The 15,952-nt window shown below is 36.5% G+C and overlaps 1 protein-coding gene across 4 annotated transcripts in view; it reads left to right on the forward strand.

The window, feature by feature from the left end:
- The window catches only part of ksr2 (kinase suppressor of ras 2), a 104,247-nt gene that overhangs the window by 76,030 nt on the left and 12,265 nt on the right, over nt 1-15,952 (forward strand). For 3 of the 4 annotated variants that reach the window (XM_008417880.1, XM_008417881.1, XM_008417883.1), the window contains 7 exons: nt 179-227; nt 2,128-2,489; nt 5,314-5,410; nt 5,509-5,642; nt 7,583-7,717; nt 8,966-9,095; nt 10,591-13,571. In XM_008417880.1, the coding sequence (XP_008416102.1) occupies nt 179-227; nt 2,128-2,489; nt 5,314-5,410; nt 5,509-5,642; nt 7,583-7,717; nt 8,966-9,095; nt 10,591-10,737 (1,054 nt within the window). In that variant the 3' untranslated portion in view covers nt 10,738-13,571. Of the gene's footprint in view, nt 1-178; nt 228-2,127; nt 2,490-5,313; nt 5,411-5,508; nt 5,643-7,582; nt 7,718-8,965; nt 9,096-10,590; nt 13,572-15,952 lie in introns of those variants that run through there. The other variant, XM_008417882.2, reaches the window with a different exon arrangement.

Raw genomic sequence — 15,952 nt, forward strand, 5'->3', positions numbered from 1 at the left:
CAGAGGGAGTTGCAAATGTCACAATCACTAAATCATCTGTCCATAGCAGGTGGATTTCTGGTTAGAGCCTCTGCAGTGTCAGAAAATCACTTGATCAGTTCTTAAAAAGTGCTTAAAATTATATGAATGTAGAGACTCTATTAGCTTATATTTTCGTTGAAACTTGTTTCTCTTCCAGGAATGAGGGCAACCCCTTACTTCAAATCGAAGTGGAGCCGACATCAGATGTGAGTCCTTCTTTGATCGATCTGAATTTAGGTGTTACTTCAAAGTTTTCAGATCAATGCGTTGCTTTGCATTTCCACATTGTCGTGTGAATTTGTGAGTGAATGTGAATGGAATGCAAGCAGAGCTCTCACCGTCACACTCATTTGCGTGGTTTTCCCATTTAGCATAATTTGTCTTGGCTCTCCGAGGTGCCTCCAGGTAAGTTATGCGTCAAAAGCAGCGAGACTGCTGCTCGTCAGTTCTGTTTCTGTAACAATGATGGATCCTGAGAAAATGTAATGCAGATTGCTTTGAATTATATCCCAGCTGGCATCTTTGAATAGCCTATTTTCACTCTTTCAGTTCATTATATTTAAAATCAAATCAGAGTAACTCAGCCACCTTTTTTTCCCCTCTAGTTGTTTTCTCTTTTTATAACTCTGTTTCCTTTGGTAAGAGCCTGAACAGCAGCCTGCATTTCAAACACACAGCCCAGATAACAATGAAGTTCTTCTTTAAATAGGAAGGCACTGATAATCAATAAGCTATGAGTTTATGTTCCAATTTATCCTTGTTTAACTGTTAAACAAGGACATATAGAAAGAATACTTAATTAATGCTTTTCTTTACTGCATTTTGTGGGACATGGACGTCTGTGGGGTTCTGTTTTTAGTTCATTTGTTTTAGCGATGTACTTTTTACACTTTCAAATTTAATTGTATGTTCTTTTTTGTAGATTTTAGAAGATTTAAAAAATATATATTATCTACTTTTAATTGTGAAATGTGAAAAGAACAGAATTGATCATATTTTTCTTTGCCTTCCTGCCACAAGGGATCATTACTTATTAATATAGAGAGCAGAGATTATACCATGTCCCAGTGTGAGAGCAGTCACTGCAAAACAGGATCTTATTGTTATTTTTACGTGATAAGACTAAATTGATTGCAGAGTTGATGCTTTTATGCTCTTAAGCAAATTATATTAGGGCAGGTAGCAGGTGTAACATAACAAAAAACTGCAGTTTCTGTGTTTATATCCTTGTGAATCTAGATGCATGTCTTATCTCTGATATTGACTGCCAATACTTTCAAATCCAGCATGTTCCATGACAGAGTCCGAAAGAGATAAAATAGAGCATCTTAAGATTTGTTCAGCTTTTCTATTACCTGCTGAATGTCTTGTTATGCTCCAAAGCCTCAATGAACCACGGGCATGTCTCAACATGATATAGGAACAATTTAAGCTTCATTTTTAAATTGTTTCTTATGTCTCTGTGTGATCTCTGGATTCATTTTTAAGTACCCCACTCATACTGAAACTAGTTAATTTTGAGTCATCTTCACTCACTAACAGAGTCTACACTGGGCAGTGTTGTTGTTAGAGCAACCTGGTAGAGCTAAGTGTGGCGTATTCACTGATTGGAAAGATGGGACTTTTGAGTTCCCAACCAGCCAATCAGCCGTCAAGGCCAATCAAACTGAAAATCATCCAGTTCCAGTGATACTCTGGTAGTAGGACGGAAGAATACAATGACTTACAATTGCAATCATCAGTACAATATCTATATGTGGAATATTGCAACCACAAAGGATTGCTTGGATACGATATTTGGCTGGATATTAGATTCACAGTGGCATATATGCAAACTCTACTTGCCTGTATTATATTTGTCCTGATAGATGGACTTCCATGTCAATGATGCCCAGAATGGATCTGGATTTTTGTAGGAGAGTTGCAAAAGTTCATGATTGAAGGGGACATTGTGAAGAATTGAAATATAGATAAAAGCCAGGAAAAATGTGGGTTATTTGCTATAAATATGTTAATCCCCATTTCCAACAACAATAACACAATTACTTGTTACTCTGTTAAGCTACAGTTCTAATTCCCTAGTTTGCGCTCTTTGCTTCACCACAGAATGAAGATGCCAACAACGAGGACTCCGGCGATGAGTTTGAGGAGATGAATTTGTCCCTTTTGTCTGCTCGCAACTTCCCACGCAAAGCCAGCCAGACGAGCATCTTCCTGCAGGAGTGGGACATCCCCTTTGAGCAGCTGGAGATTGGAGAGATGATCGGCAAAGGGCGCTTCGGCAAGGTGTTCCACGGACGGTGGCACGGAGAGGTCGCCATCCGACTGATCGACATCGAGCGGGACAACGAAGACCAGCTGAAGGCTTTCAAACGGGAGGTGATGGCGTACCGCAACACTCGCCATGAGAATGTGGTGCTGTTCATGGGGGTGTGCATGAGCCCACCGCATCTGGCCATCATCACCAGGTAGGGAGAAAAGATGCTGCAGATTATGTTGGGACAAGAAATCTGGGGGAGACAGTTCTGTTGAGGACTGAACAAGTTGTGTTGCTGCATCTTCTGTTTCTATTGTCAAGCTTTTCACAATCAGAAATATTTTCAAACGGACCGATTTATCCGTCAGTGGGAGAAAACCCAGGTGGGGATTGAAAGAGATGAAAATCGAACAGAATTACGTAGAAAAGGCCTAATTCTGTACATATATGTAAATGTATCGCACAGGTTTAAATAGGCTCTGTGTTAATTTGATATGTGGGTGTGCTGAACCGCATGGATCATACGGACAAATTGATGTACGGTATTAAGCCTGTCGCAATGAGAAATTAATCAATTAATAGCATGATTAATTAAAATGAGCTCATTAATTTCCATTATGATAATTGATATTTTTTAAAGGGCAATTTTGATTAGAGACTTCATAATCCCTTTTATTTTGTTGTGTGTTTTCTTTTTCCTCTTTATTTGTTGTTTTTGTTTGTGTTTTATTTTGCATATATTTTTCAGTGTGGGGTGTTCTGTACAAAATTAAAGTATTATACTTTTTAAGAAGGAAAACTTGCGTTATTATGCCATTATCAATATATCACTTGTGAATAATCTCAGAACAACAGTATTATCAATTATCACAATAATTTCTGGGGTAATTTATCATCCTGTAGCATTTGTAATCATAACAGCCCTAATTGGTATTCATCAAGCAATGCAACATTTAGAAAGGTAAAGAAATTGTGTGAACTTTTTACATAAAATATTACAAAAATAGCACTCTAGATTATTATTTTTAATGACATGCTTTTGACAGCATTCGTGCGAGTAAGAAAGTCAAATAAACAATACAGTTTACGTTTGTCCAGTGGTTCTGACTTGCTTCATGCTGATCGCATCATATCTGTGAACTGTGCGGTTTTGCTCTGCGGGCTGGCAGCTGTGAGGTCCTTGCAGTCAGCATCTCCCCCCTGGCACTCCTTTCAGATCAGCCACAGATCTGCTCCGTTACGGAGAGTCTGACAGTGAAACATGCAGACATTATGATTAGAACAGGCTGCGACTGTTGCCGAGTAGATGAACCACCCACACCTCACAGCAAACAGTGGATTTTTTCTGACAGGCTGATAGCAGATAAAGCATCGCAAGTGAACTTGAATGAATTTTCTCACGTAGTTAACACCTTTTAATTATTTCATGGATTAGTGCTTGCGTTCTCACAGTATAGGGAGAGGGGCCTGTTATTATTCAAGGACATCACAAGAAATGCTCTCATTTAATTAATTAGCAAAGCTAATTATGTTCAAAAGCAAATTGTTTGGATATTGGAGACTGCCATTGTTATCTTCACACTGGAAAAAAAAGTCACACAGAAAATCATCATCCTCTCATTTCTTCTCTTTCCTGTTCCGTTTATTTACTAAAGAATGGAGAATCTCACTGGATTCATATGCACTTTTTTTAGCAAACACATTTCTGCAAGAAAAACATCTCTGCTTTCTTCACATTTACTGTGTAACAGGTTACACGTTTGTAGTTGTAGTTTTATGACTGCAGGTGATGTCAGATGAAATTGCTGTGAATGCAGGGGAGCTGGCAGATGAGCTGCCTGCCTCCTGGAAACCTTCTCTGGTGATTGCTGAAAATAATAGCAAATGTCAGTACAAAAGGTGGCTTTTTTATCCTGCTTCTACATATCAGACTGATGATGAGGAGGAATATCTTTAAGATGCAACTCTAACAACCCTATACAGGTCAAAGTGCAACTTAGTTTAGTATAATCAAGCTAAAATAAAGTATATTGGTTATTTTTAAATGAGTAATTTCTGTTTGCGTGAGTTAGGTCATTAACACTGATTGCTTCCTTACTTTTCGATTGTTTCCTTTGTGACTAAGTCTGGATTGATTTTTTGCAGAGCACACAGAACACGTTTTATGCGTTTGACGTCATCTGTGATGTCATTGCTGCTTTTTTGCTCATGCACATGGCGTAACCACCTCATTTTGAAACACAGGGGTGAATCTCAGCATGTTAAGATGGCCTCRTTAGCGTTTTATTTATTTATTTTTGTCAGAGGTGAAGGTATTTGCCATCCGACACAGAAAGCTGCGTTTGAGAAAAAGGATGAAGTGGGATGGCTCCTAAAGATTTGGCTCCTGTCAGCTTGTCGCTACGAGATGAATATGTATGAATGGTGGGCCTCGGGTCCTTTGCTGGTCACCTGTGAGGGCTCAGTCGGGGTTGAGGGTCTCAAGTGTGAGGCAGTGGGGGGTTGGGAAGCTGTCTATTAAAATGCATTATGTGAGGGCAGCCCTGCAGAAGTGTTGCACCTTCTATCAGAAATGCAGCAATGAGGAAAATATTGTTTAATAATCACAAAATTAAAGCATAAAGCTGGATTAACAAAGATTCAGTCATAAAGATCCATTTCACACTGTATGGCTCAGTGTGTTTTTTTCAGGACCAGTACAGGTTGGGGACACTTTTTGAAGGGAACTATTGAAAGAGATTAACTTCTTAATGATATTCTACTGTATAATCAGTCACTCACAGGTTTGATATGAAGGCTTTACTTATCCAAGTGCAGATCACGCAGGTCATCTTGGTCTGAATGAGTATGCAGGGGATCTTCATATTGGACAGTTTATAGATCAACTATGTTGTGAAATACCTTTTTGAAAACAGATTCCTACAATCTTTGCTTCAATCTCTTTTGTATTTTTCTTCTCACAATGCAGATTTTATGGTTCATTTTTTTTATGCTGATTTAATGTTCTAAACTACGACCTTTCTCCTCTCTGTCAGCTTGTGTAAAGGCAGGACACTTTACTCTGTGGTGCGGGATGCCAAGGTTGTCCTGGACGTTAACAAGACGCGACAGATTGCACAAGAGATGGTCAAGGTAAAAGAAAAAAGAAACAACGTTGATTCCCAGGAACACTTCAGCAGCAAACATCGCATTACAGGACATTCACATATCTCCCTTCCCCTTCTTCTCAGGGGATGGGCTACCTCCACGCTAAGGGGATTTTACACAAAGACATGAAGTCCAAGAATGTGTTTTATGATAACGGCAAAGTCGTCATCACTGACTTTGGACTTTTTACCATATCTGGAGTTCTGCAGGCCGGCAGGTAAATATGCATGAAGCACGTTAGAGACAGAAGCTTACGTTTGTTTTGCAAATAAACACCTGGAAGCTTAATTCAAAACTGACACATGCAGCTTTTTGCTGTGACAGGGTGATTGGAAGCATATTTCGTTCATAAAAACTGAATTCAGAAGATGTTAAAAGCCTTCTTTTCTTTTTTCATAGGATTTCCAAGCTTCAAAGTCGAGCCTTTCATTCATCTAAGTTAAAGACAGACAACTTTGATTAAACACGTATTATCTTCACAAGGTTTTTTTTATTACATTAACACATATTTATAGCAAAATCATGGATTATGCAAAATATCAAACACTAAGGAGTTATTAGGTTTATTGTGGTTCTCCAATCTCTCTACACTGTTACTGAATTACTTTTTGATCTTTAAAATATGGCAGTAATTACTGAATGTACCAAAATATTCCACAATTACATATTTACATCTGCTCATAAACATCATTGGGGACTTTTACAAAAAACTTAAGTTTCATACCAAAGGAATAACAGAATTTTTATAAATGTGAAATATAAGACTGTCCCTTGATAATTTTTTTTTTAACCCTTGCATACTTGTTCTATTAAAACTTTCATATACACCAACCCAAAAGCTTACCAGGGTCTCAGGTTCTGGATTCTGTTCCTTTAACACACCAAGTAGTTCAGTAATCTTACATATTCCAAAAAAGCCTCTTTTGTCAGAAAACTGTTTGAATTGAAGGTCCTGGGTCTTTCATTGGCACAATAACCTGAAGCTCACGTCCAGCAACACAAAAGAAGGTTTGAAAAGGAGACAAAGAACAATTTTAAGCTCACCAGAAACAGCCTCCTATCTAAATCCTTCTGAAAATCTTTGCAAGGCTGACATTTGTCCTCACAAAACAAATATCTACACATTTAGACCTTGAGGTTCTTAAATGGGTAAGAGTGCCTAAAAGTAGCATCAGAGAGACTCAGAAAGTCAAAGATTGCGGTGCCATCACCTTTTCTCTGATTGGTTCAGTTGTCCAACGTTGCAGGTTTTTGTGTCTGTATGGGAATTTGATGGTTAGGTGATCCTTTGAGGTTTTTATAATTAATCAACATGTTTGACTCCATGTTTATGAAAATAATTTGTGTGTATGGATAAAATAGAAGATTATAATTAAATAATAAGACGTGTGTAAGAAGTGCTGATCAATTGATCATAAGTGAAAGAGACTGTAATCTATAGACCAGTTTCTAACTGATGTTTTCTAATTTTTCACAAAATTAAAAGCAAATGTAATTTCCCATTCCGATTGGCAACGGAAAAGTAAGCTTGGTTTGCTGCTGGCATCAGGTAAGTTTACACTGAGTCATATTGCTCTCTATAACCAAACCAGCGGTTTTATTAGCAAAGCACTTTGTAGTTCATGTTTTGTCTTTCTGCTATAAAGAAACAATAATTACATTTACCCTAATCATGATCACAACACTATTTGCACTGACACTAAAACAATCTACTGCAATAATCAATGTGACACAAGCTGTCCAAACAGTAGCTCTATACATTTAATAATAAAAGTCTAAATGTCAAACCACACTGGCCTTAAGCCTCCAGAAACAATAATTATGTTTGCTATGTGTTTTTCAAGGAAATTCAGATGCCTATGGCAAACCTGCGACTCTTTTATTTTTTAGTCTGGAAACATGACGGCACCACAGATGGCTGAAGACACCATCATGTATTTCCTTGTCGTTTTTTTTTCCCCCCTCATGTCGTTGCGGTGGAATTTGACACGGTGCAATCCTTAAAATTCAATTTAATATATGGCAAAGCTGTTTTAAGCAAACCAGAATTCTGGCTCTATGGATGCAACAAACTACATAAAAGCAAGTTATCACAACACAACAGGAAGAGACACACTCTGTAACAAATACCCGCGTTTGTGTCTTTCTGCTTTGCAGCCGGAGAGAAGACAAACTGAGAATCCCCAACGGCTGGCTGTGTCACCTGGCCCCAGAAATTATTCAGCAGCTTTCTCCAGACACAGAGGAGGACAAGCTTCCTTTCTCCAAACAGTCAGACATCTTTGCTTTCGGGTGAGTGTCCTCTAACCAGATGTCCAGGTCTTTGTTTGTCCGGACGGTGTCTGAGTCTGGATATTTATAGCCAACTGTTGACAATCCGAAAATGGGCAGAAATTCAAGCAGCAGCCAGTGAGTTAAGGAAGCAAACTTATAAAGTTTAATTAAATACTATGGATGAAGCTACGTAATGGAGAGTATATCATTAGAAAAGCCAGCTACTTAATCTGAGTAAAAGGCAAATATAAATACAAATGTTAACTATAATGAAAAATATATTTTTTAACCCACTTTCTGAAAACTTTTTGTAGTAATCCCCTTTTTTAGCTGTTTTTGAGCAGCTAACCACATGTCCAGGTTATCATCTGGTTAGATTTGAAGGTAAATGTTGTTCTTGAGGATCGTGCTAATAGTAAGTAATATATTAAATAAAATAAATTGGTGCAAAACCCTCACTTTCTTCAGACACACTCAGACTGTCTTTGATTTGCTTCGTTTCTGCCTTTTAAAAAAATGCAGTTACACATTTTGAGTGAATTCATCCTACCAAATCTGAGAGTTATTACATATAGATTGCTTTTCTAAGTGTCAAATAAGTCTCTCAGACAAAAGTCTCTCCATTCTCCTCCTTCAGTGACCAATTTTATATGCGCCCTAAGTTGATTAAAATATCACTTCGGCTCCACTTTCTCCTCCACATCCATTACGGCTTGGCTTGTGGGGGTAGACCCTGCTCTATTGACTATTAACACAGCGTTTTCAGACGGTTCTCCCGTATGGATGCTTCATCGCTCTTATTATTCTGAAAGGAAGACAAGCGCAGCACTTGTGCACAATGTCCCGCTGCTCTGTTGGCCTTTGTGCTACCTGGAGGTGACCCCCTTGGCTGTTATGCATATTCATCAACAATCAAGCGTCAGCTTTTATTTTTTTCATTACTCCTGGCATTGAGCTATTTTTATTCTACTCAAACATGTTGTACAGGAGTGAAAATGGTCTATTTGCACCAAAAAACTGTATGTGTTTTCTGCAGTAACCATATTTACAAATAATCTAGATTCATTATAAAACATATAATAAATAACTCTACTAATGTTTCTGCATGGATCCCTTCTATGCACCAGTGTGATCTAATTCTGAAAGTATTAATTGGATCGTGATGTTTTTGCCTATCTGAATTCTACTGGTTGATTTAATTCTTTAACAAAATGAGATAAGATAGTTCAAAGCGGTGACGCACTCCGCTCGTCTCCGTCTCCGCAGCACCATCTGGTATGAGTTACATGCACGTGAGTGGCCTTACAAGAGTCAGCCAGCGGAGGTGATCATATGGCAGATTGGAAGTGGCATGAAGCCGAACCTTGCCCAAACTGGGATGGGGAAGGAGATACTGGTAAGGACTTTCTTCCTTTTTTTTACTTGATCATGAGTCACATTTCTGACAGGATTAGTTTCCAAAGTATGATGAATTCAAAATATCGTGTTTATATAGGCCCAATTTACACAACCCATCTCATTTTAATTCACTTTAAAAATTAGAAGCATAAAACAATATCCAGCTACGTAGACTTTGGACCCAAACATTGAACTCTTTCAATCATTCTGACCCAACAAATGGATCATAACTAACTAGCATTAGGTCTGTTTAATAGTCTGAATGTTGGTAAAATGACACAGAGAAATACATTTCTGAAAGTGAGCCTAAGTCTAAAAAGGTTTTTAAATTGTAAATTAGCAACATCCATTATTTCATTTTATATAATTAAACTTCAGGGTTCTTGCTGATTAAAATATGTCTGAAAAAGGCTTGCAAGTAATAATTAAACGTAGATAAAACTAGAACGAGTTCTACTCGCAGCTGTGATGGAATTGTTGATTAAATTTCAGCTTTAGTGAGAAAATACCAGTTATTACTTTTTTTTATTTTGGGGTAAATGGAATGAATGGACTAATACTAAATCTAGTAAGGAAAGTTAAGAGTCGAACATTGAGCTTCTTCTGATTAAAAAATGGAAAACTGTTGGCTGGGACTTATGTGTAAAAAATATCTAAATGTTTCAAGCTGCTTTTATTCTTTTCTTTTCCATCCTCACTTATAAAAACACCTCTGATATCTTCTCCTGAGATGTAAATGTTCTTACATATTTCTCTCCCTACACAGTTATTAGCAACTCTGGTGGAAAAAGAAAACAAAACAAGCTAATAATGAATCCAGCTTCTATTGCAGTAACATGATCTTACACTGACCAATTGGAAATACAAAATATGAAGAAATAATGTTATATTTAACAAAATCACTTATTTCACAGTTATTGGTGATCATATTGTTTCACATTATATAACTATAAAGAACTTTGTAACTTATACTTCTTAAGTAAGTGAGAATCTGGGACATTTTAAGTAGGAATGCATCTTAAAGAAAACTGTCTTTAAGTGAAAACAAGAGTATTCAAACCGCTTGAACTTTTTTTTTTTTTTGCATTTTCTCCCTTTGCCTGCAAACTTTATTAGAATCTATTCTGATAGCCCAACAAGATGGATAAGGACAATTACTTTTTGTTTTCAGAATGTTTTACACATGCAAAGTTTCCATCAGCCTTTAACCAATGTCAACAATAGTATCTGACTACAAAAATCGTTTTTATGGAACAACAAAAAATAGCTGTCTCATTTATATTCTAATTCAAATTTATGTGCTGTTTTGTGTTGATGCATGAAATAAAATTCCCACTAAATAAACAAAATTTACAGCTGTAATGAGACAGAACATGGGGAAATTAAAGTAGTATGAATACTTCTGCAAGGTAATTTATCTTTGCCCAGTGAGCAAAGAAGAAGTGAAATGATTTCCATTTTGTTTGTTTTTTTGTTGTTGTGTTTTTTCCCAGGATATTTTGCTGATGTGCTGGGCGTACAAGCCAGAAGATCGGCCCAGCTTCTCCAAGCTGGTAGATTTACTGGAAAAGTTGCCAAAAAGGAACCGCCGCCTTTCCCATCCAGGGCACTTCTGGAAGTCAGCTGAGTATGTCAAATGAGTTAGGCCATAAAACAACAGTCCACTGCTTTTACCAATCAGCCGCCATTACTCCACATAAATATCCCACCTCTTTAAAGAGTGCACTGAATCTAAAATCCAGCCCAGTGACGAAAACTGCCCATGCTGTGCGTATTTCTATGGAATGTTGGCATTTGTGTGTACAGATGAGTTGACTGTCCACTTCCTCAAAGCAGTTGGGACTCATGTTTTCTTTAATTTGATGTTAAACACACTGTATATTTCTCCTTTATTTTTCAGTCTTTTCTGAGTGATTCGCTTGCTTCATTATATTTAATTTGTTTCTTGGATGTATCTTCCTTGTAACTTTCAACAGATCACGTCATCTTTAAAAAAAAACATGTCTGAGAACAAATGTATATATTATTTTCACGTCTTGCTTTCTTGTTTTGAATGAACGCAGCTGTTGTACATCACACACTGTGCATATATTCATAACATTGTCTTACCATTCCTTATGTCTATCAGCTCTGTAGACACATTTCGTCATATTTACCTCATGGTTTTTTCATGTATGAATGTCCTCTTCACGTGTTTGTTGAACTTAAATGTCCTTTTATTTCCACCGTAACATCTGAATGTGAAGAAGGCAGTGTCCCTGTTTGTTTGAGAATGTGTCGGGCCAGTGTTTTGATGAGACTGTTCTCTGGTTAGCCTAAGCTTTGAATATTATCTGTGAACAGAGGAGATGCTGGAACAGCTGCAGCCTTTGAGCAGGATTCCCTCACTTGATGCTTTTCTGTGAAATTTCTGACACTTGAAATGTATCCAAACTGTTGCTAAAACTAAATATCAAACATGCTGTCGCTGAGCCCTTCTCACCAAGAACCAGTTCACTTGAGATAAAGTAGGTAAATATAATTTCATATTGTGATAAAAAGCTAACGCTTGCTACTCAATTCAGTTAATTCAAGAAATGTTTACCCTTTAAATGTGAGCTTTCACCCTGAGAATAAACAGAATATGGAACTAAAAAGGTTTACTGGGAAACATTGAGTGCTACAGGTCAAAATAAATTCTAAATGTTTGTTTTTAGCTTGTACAAATCAAGTCAGGGCTGGTTATAAGCAATGTTGTAGTCACTGAAAAGAAAACCTTTAATTTAATTGTATCCCATGTTCGTTAATCTTAAAATAAAAGATGTGCATTTTGAAAAAAATTAAAATATTTCATCCTGCAGATGCCATGATATGACATTTTATGTTTTTCTTTTTCAAAAATTGACAAATTTATGGTTTAAAAGTTCAATGACACATTAACTTGCAAAAGAAAAATGCACATTTGGGTTCTAGAAATTATCCAATGTACATGATGTTAAAAAAAAAAAGAAAGAAACATACAAAACATGGCACTATGCCATTATTTGTAAATGAAAAGTAAAGTCAAACACAAAAAACCTGAGACAATGTTTTGCTCCCTTGGTTTTAAGGAGGACAAATTTGAATTTGAAGCATTGAGTTGTGTGTCTACGCTGCAAAAATAACAAAATCATGTCGTGTTTCTATCTAGTTCCTATTGCAAGTAACCTAGAATACATGAAATTAGAGAAAACTGGCTTACAGGTAACTTTTCTCCAAGCTATAGGAGAAAAGTTCATTATACAAATGTCTGCTGTATATTTGATTGAACATTGTGAAGATTTTAATCCCTATTTTTTTTTTTTATCACAACAGCCTTTTACTCCTCTTCCACTTATTTTTGACTACAACACTGCTTAAGATTACTGTGGAGCACAAAGTAATCTTAAATGCGTAATGTTACTTTAATTGCACAAATATTTTATATAAATACTTTACTTACCTGTAGGTCTCCTTCTTATTGTAACTTAACAAGTAACTAAAATCTGGCAAAACTTTCCCTTTAACATATCAGCAGAGACATATCAAAAGTCATGTAACCCCAGCCCAGACCATTTTTCTACTTCATGCTGTATATTAAAGTAGATTTTAAATGTATGTCTTAGAGGTAGAGCAAACCTGAGTCATAATATCACGAATCATCACAGGACATGAGCTGTAAACTGCTTTTACTCTCTCCAGCCACGTCAGATAGGTAGAGACAATCTAATCATGTGAAATAGCCATTTTCCACCTCATTATAAACACATCTGCCAGTGTTTTTAAATGCATATAAACAATCTGCTACTTTTTTTCACCGTATTGTTTGGAAGTCTATTTGTCTCTTCAAATATGGTTAGTAAATCACTTAAATTTTTACTGTTTGCAACTTTCAAGTGCATGAGAAGGACTATGAGAGATTTATTTAAAAAAAATTCACATATATACTATATGATATACATATAGTATATATATATATAAGATTGTTTTGGTATATTTATAGGTAAACTGAAAGGTCTGGCTGGCATCTTAAATAAAGAGTTGCAACCTGTGTAGATAAAAAAAACGTGTCAACAACCTGACAGGAAGTCTGATATATAACATTTGTGCCAAGTGTACATAACAGATTGTAGAATATGTTTTATCATCACTTGCCGTAATATTTATATTTCTTGTGGATTTTTTGAGCTTTTTTCTTTTGAATGTACAAATTGTGTTGTGTTCTCCTTTTGTTCCCTTTTGTTTTGGTTCATATGAATTTATTTTCCTTCATTTTATTTCTGATTGCATAGATTCTGTGTTGTTTTTTTCCCCTTGATTCTGTCCTTGTGTTGTAGATTATAGCTACCAAAAAGCTTGTATTTACTGATACCTGATGGTCCATGGCTTAGTGATGAGTAGATTTTGGTCATGAGCTCTTTTATTTGCACTCATCCTTTAAAAGTGTATAAGAATAAAAAAAACTCTTTTCATTTTGGATGTTTTCTATTTTCTTTTATGCAACCTTTATCCATGTTTTACTTTGATGAACGATTTTTGATGCATCTTCACTGAACAAAGTTAGTGGTTTATCAGCACTTTCTGCCAAAAGTATTTAAGTTTTAAAGACTGAGACATAAAAAAGGATAAGCATAGTTTATTATTATATATCTTAATGTTGTATTTGCATTTTAAAAAAACAAGCACAGAAATATATGTACCGTATTTTACGCACTATAAGGCGCACCTAAAAACCTTCAATTTCCTCAAAAGCCGACAGTGCGCCTTATAATCCGGTGCGCCTTATATATGGACCAATATTGAGCCACAACAGGTCTAGCAACTACGGTAAGCAGCCGCCCACTTCATTTTCGCCTGTAGAAGAAGAAGCGCACGGTGCATGCTGGGATAGTTGTCAGAATGCTGGTTTGCTAATAAAGTTTGACTGACCTATCTACCTACCGACCGTCTAGAATCAGGTCGTCTGCAGGTCATTTAGCACCACGTTCTCCACCACCATGCTGTGCGCGAACGGAGAAGGGTGACCATCGTCCGGCAACGCCCCGGCCCAGTCGCGGAAGGCTCTCCTCACCGACCGGAGTCGGACTGTTTTGTTGACATTCCCTTTAGTGCAGCTCCATCTAGTGGATGCATAACGTAACTCCAGCCTCTCCTGCAGCGTCTATTCTATACGCCTTATAATGCGGTGCACCTTATATATGAAAAAAGTTTTAAAATAGGCCATTCATTGAAAATGCGCCTTATAATCCGGTACGCCTTATAGAGCGGAAAATACGGTATAACTAAATAAACAGGAAGAAGGCCTTAAGTGGTTCTCTGTGTCACATCGTATTTAAAATAAAAATATCTATTACTTTAAAAAGATTCTTAGGGGCAAAATAACCATGCAACCATTAGTTTTGTTTAATATATGGATATATTTCTATATAATATATATTTTTACGTGAGCACTGCCTCGTGCAAAACACTCTGCTTATAAATGCCATTACACAAATTCTAACCCTCAACTGTCAAGATAACACACTGGTGGTGAGACTGCTGTGAAACGACAGCATGTGACACAGCTGAAACGATAACAAGCAGGTTTATATTATTTGAAGTTTTAAAAGAAAAAAAAAAACTAATTAACTTGATTCACCCTTCTGGTAATGCCCAATATTAGCTTCTTACATAGTCACGAGAACATCAATAAAAGAAATAATGTCCTTGGTTCAAGTATCGTCACAAAGCAATTATGAAGTCTGAAACACTGACACTTTGTCATTTCCGTCTTTGCTTTGGTAAAAAGAACGAGGAAATCTGTCCTGTACGGCTGAGAGAGTTATTAAATTAAAAACTCTGCAGGCAGGATGGCAATAAAAGGTCCAGTTTATATTTGGCATTCCCCTATATTTAAAGAAGTTGGATTAAAGAAATGAAAAATATTGTGGCAAGTTCCTCAGAGGTCAAATGAGAAAAGAAATAGATTTTTTTTATCTAATCTTTTGGAGTTACTTAATTGCAAAAGGGTTACAAATAATCATGTAAATGCACATATACAACAGAAAGCTTTAAATCAGGAACTTGAGCACGAAGTCAGTGTTCTGAAATTATTAGATGTTTCTCTACTCAAAACTCCCTAATCACATAATTTGGTCATATCCAGGACTACAGAACCTAATCGCATCCTTAGAAGGCATTTTAAGCATTTTATTCAAGTGTTGGACCAGGAACATTTTGAAAGTTTGCAGGATACACCATCAGCCCTCAAGAAATTAAGACTGTGGTTCTCAAACTGATACAAGTACCTCTGGATACAGTGACAGAATCGCCCAAAAATAATCGCAGCTGCATCTGCAACCGACTTACAGATGCTGAATGCAAATGAATGTCACACTTTGTTTTGGTCTATTGCATGTGTCCTCATAAAATACACATTTTACTATGGTTGTACAAAAGAAACAGAGCACACCTGAGTGTAATTTGATCATGTTTAGCACATTTTTTAAAAGTATCCTATCCTCACATTCTTACTAAAAATATCCATATTGTCTATATTGGTTTCATATGCTGTCTTAGGCCCGATCAAAATTATTTCTTATTTAGAAAAATGGAATGTGTTGTGCGTTCTTTTACTGATAAAAACACAGGGTAGAGGCTGTTAGTCTTCAGTGCCATCTGTCAGTTTCTCAACTTTGTTGTTTCATATTTGTTTTTATTTCTCAATTGATAAAATGCTCTCAAAGTCACTCATGGATAAGTGCCACCACTTTAAAATCAGAGTAAATAGGCTCTCATCTTTATCAAGCTAGTTCCCTGTGTAGTCGAGCTTTAACATTTCCATTTGTGCACAGCTAAGATTCAGGTACCTACTGAATA

Source organism: Poecilia reticulata, linkage group LG9 (genome assembly GCF_000633615.1).
Source record: "Poecilia reticulata strain Guanapo linkage group LG9, Guppy_female_1.0+MT, whole genome shotgun sequence".
Lineage (NCBI taxonomy): Eukaryota > Metazoa > Chordata > Actinopteri > Cyprinodontiformes > Poeciliidae > Poecilia > Poecilia reticulata.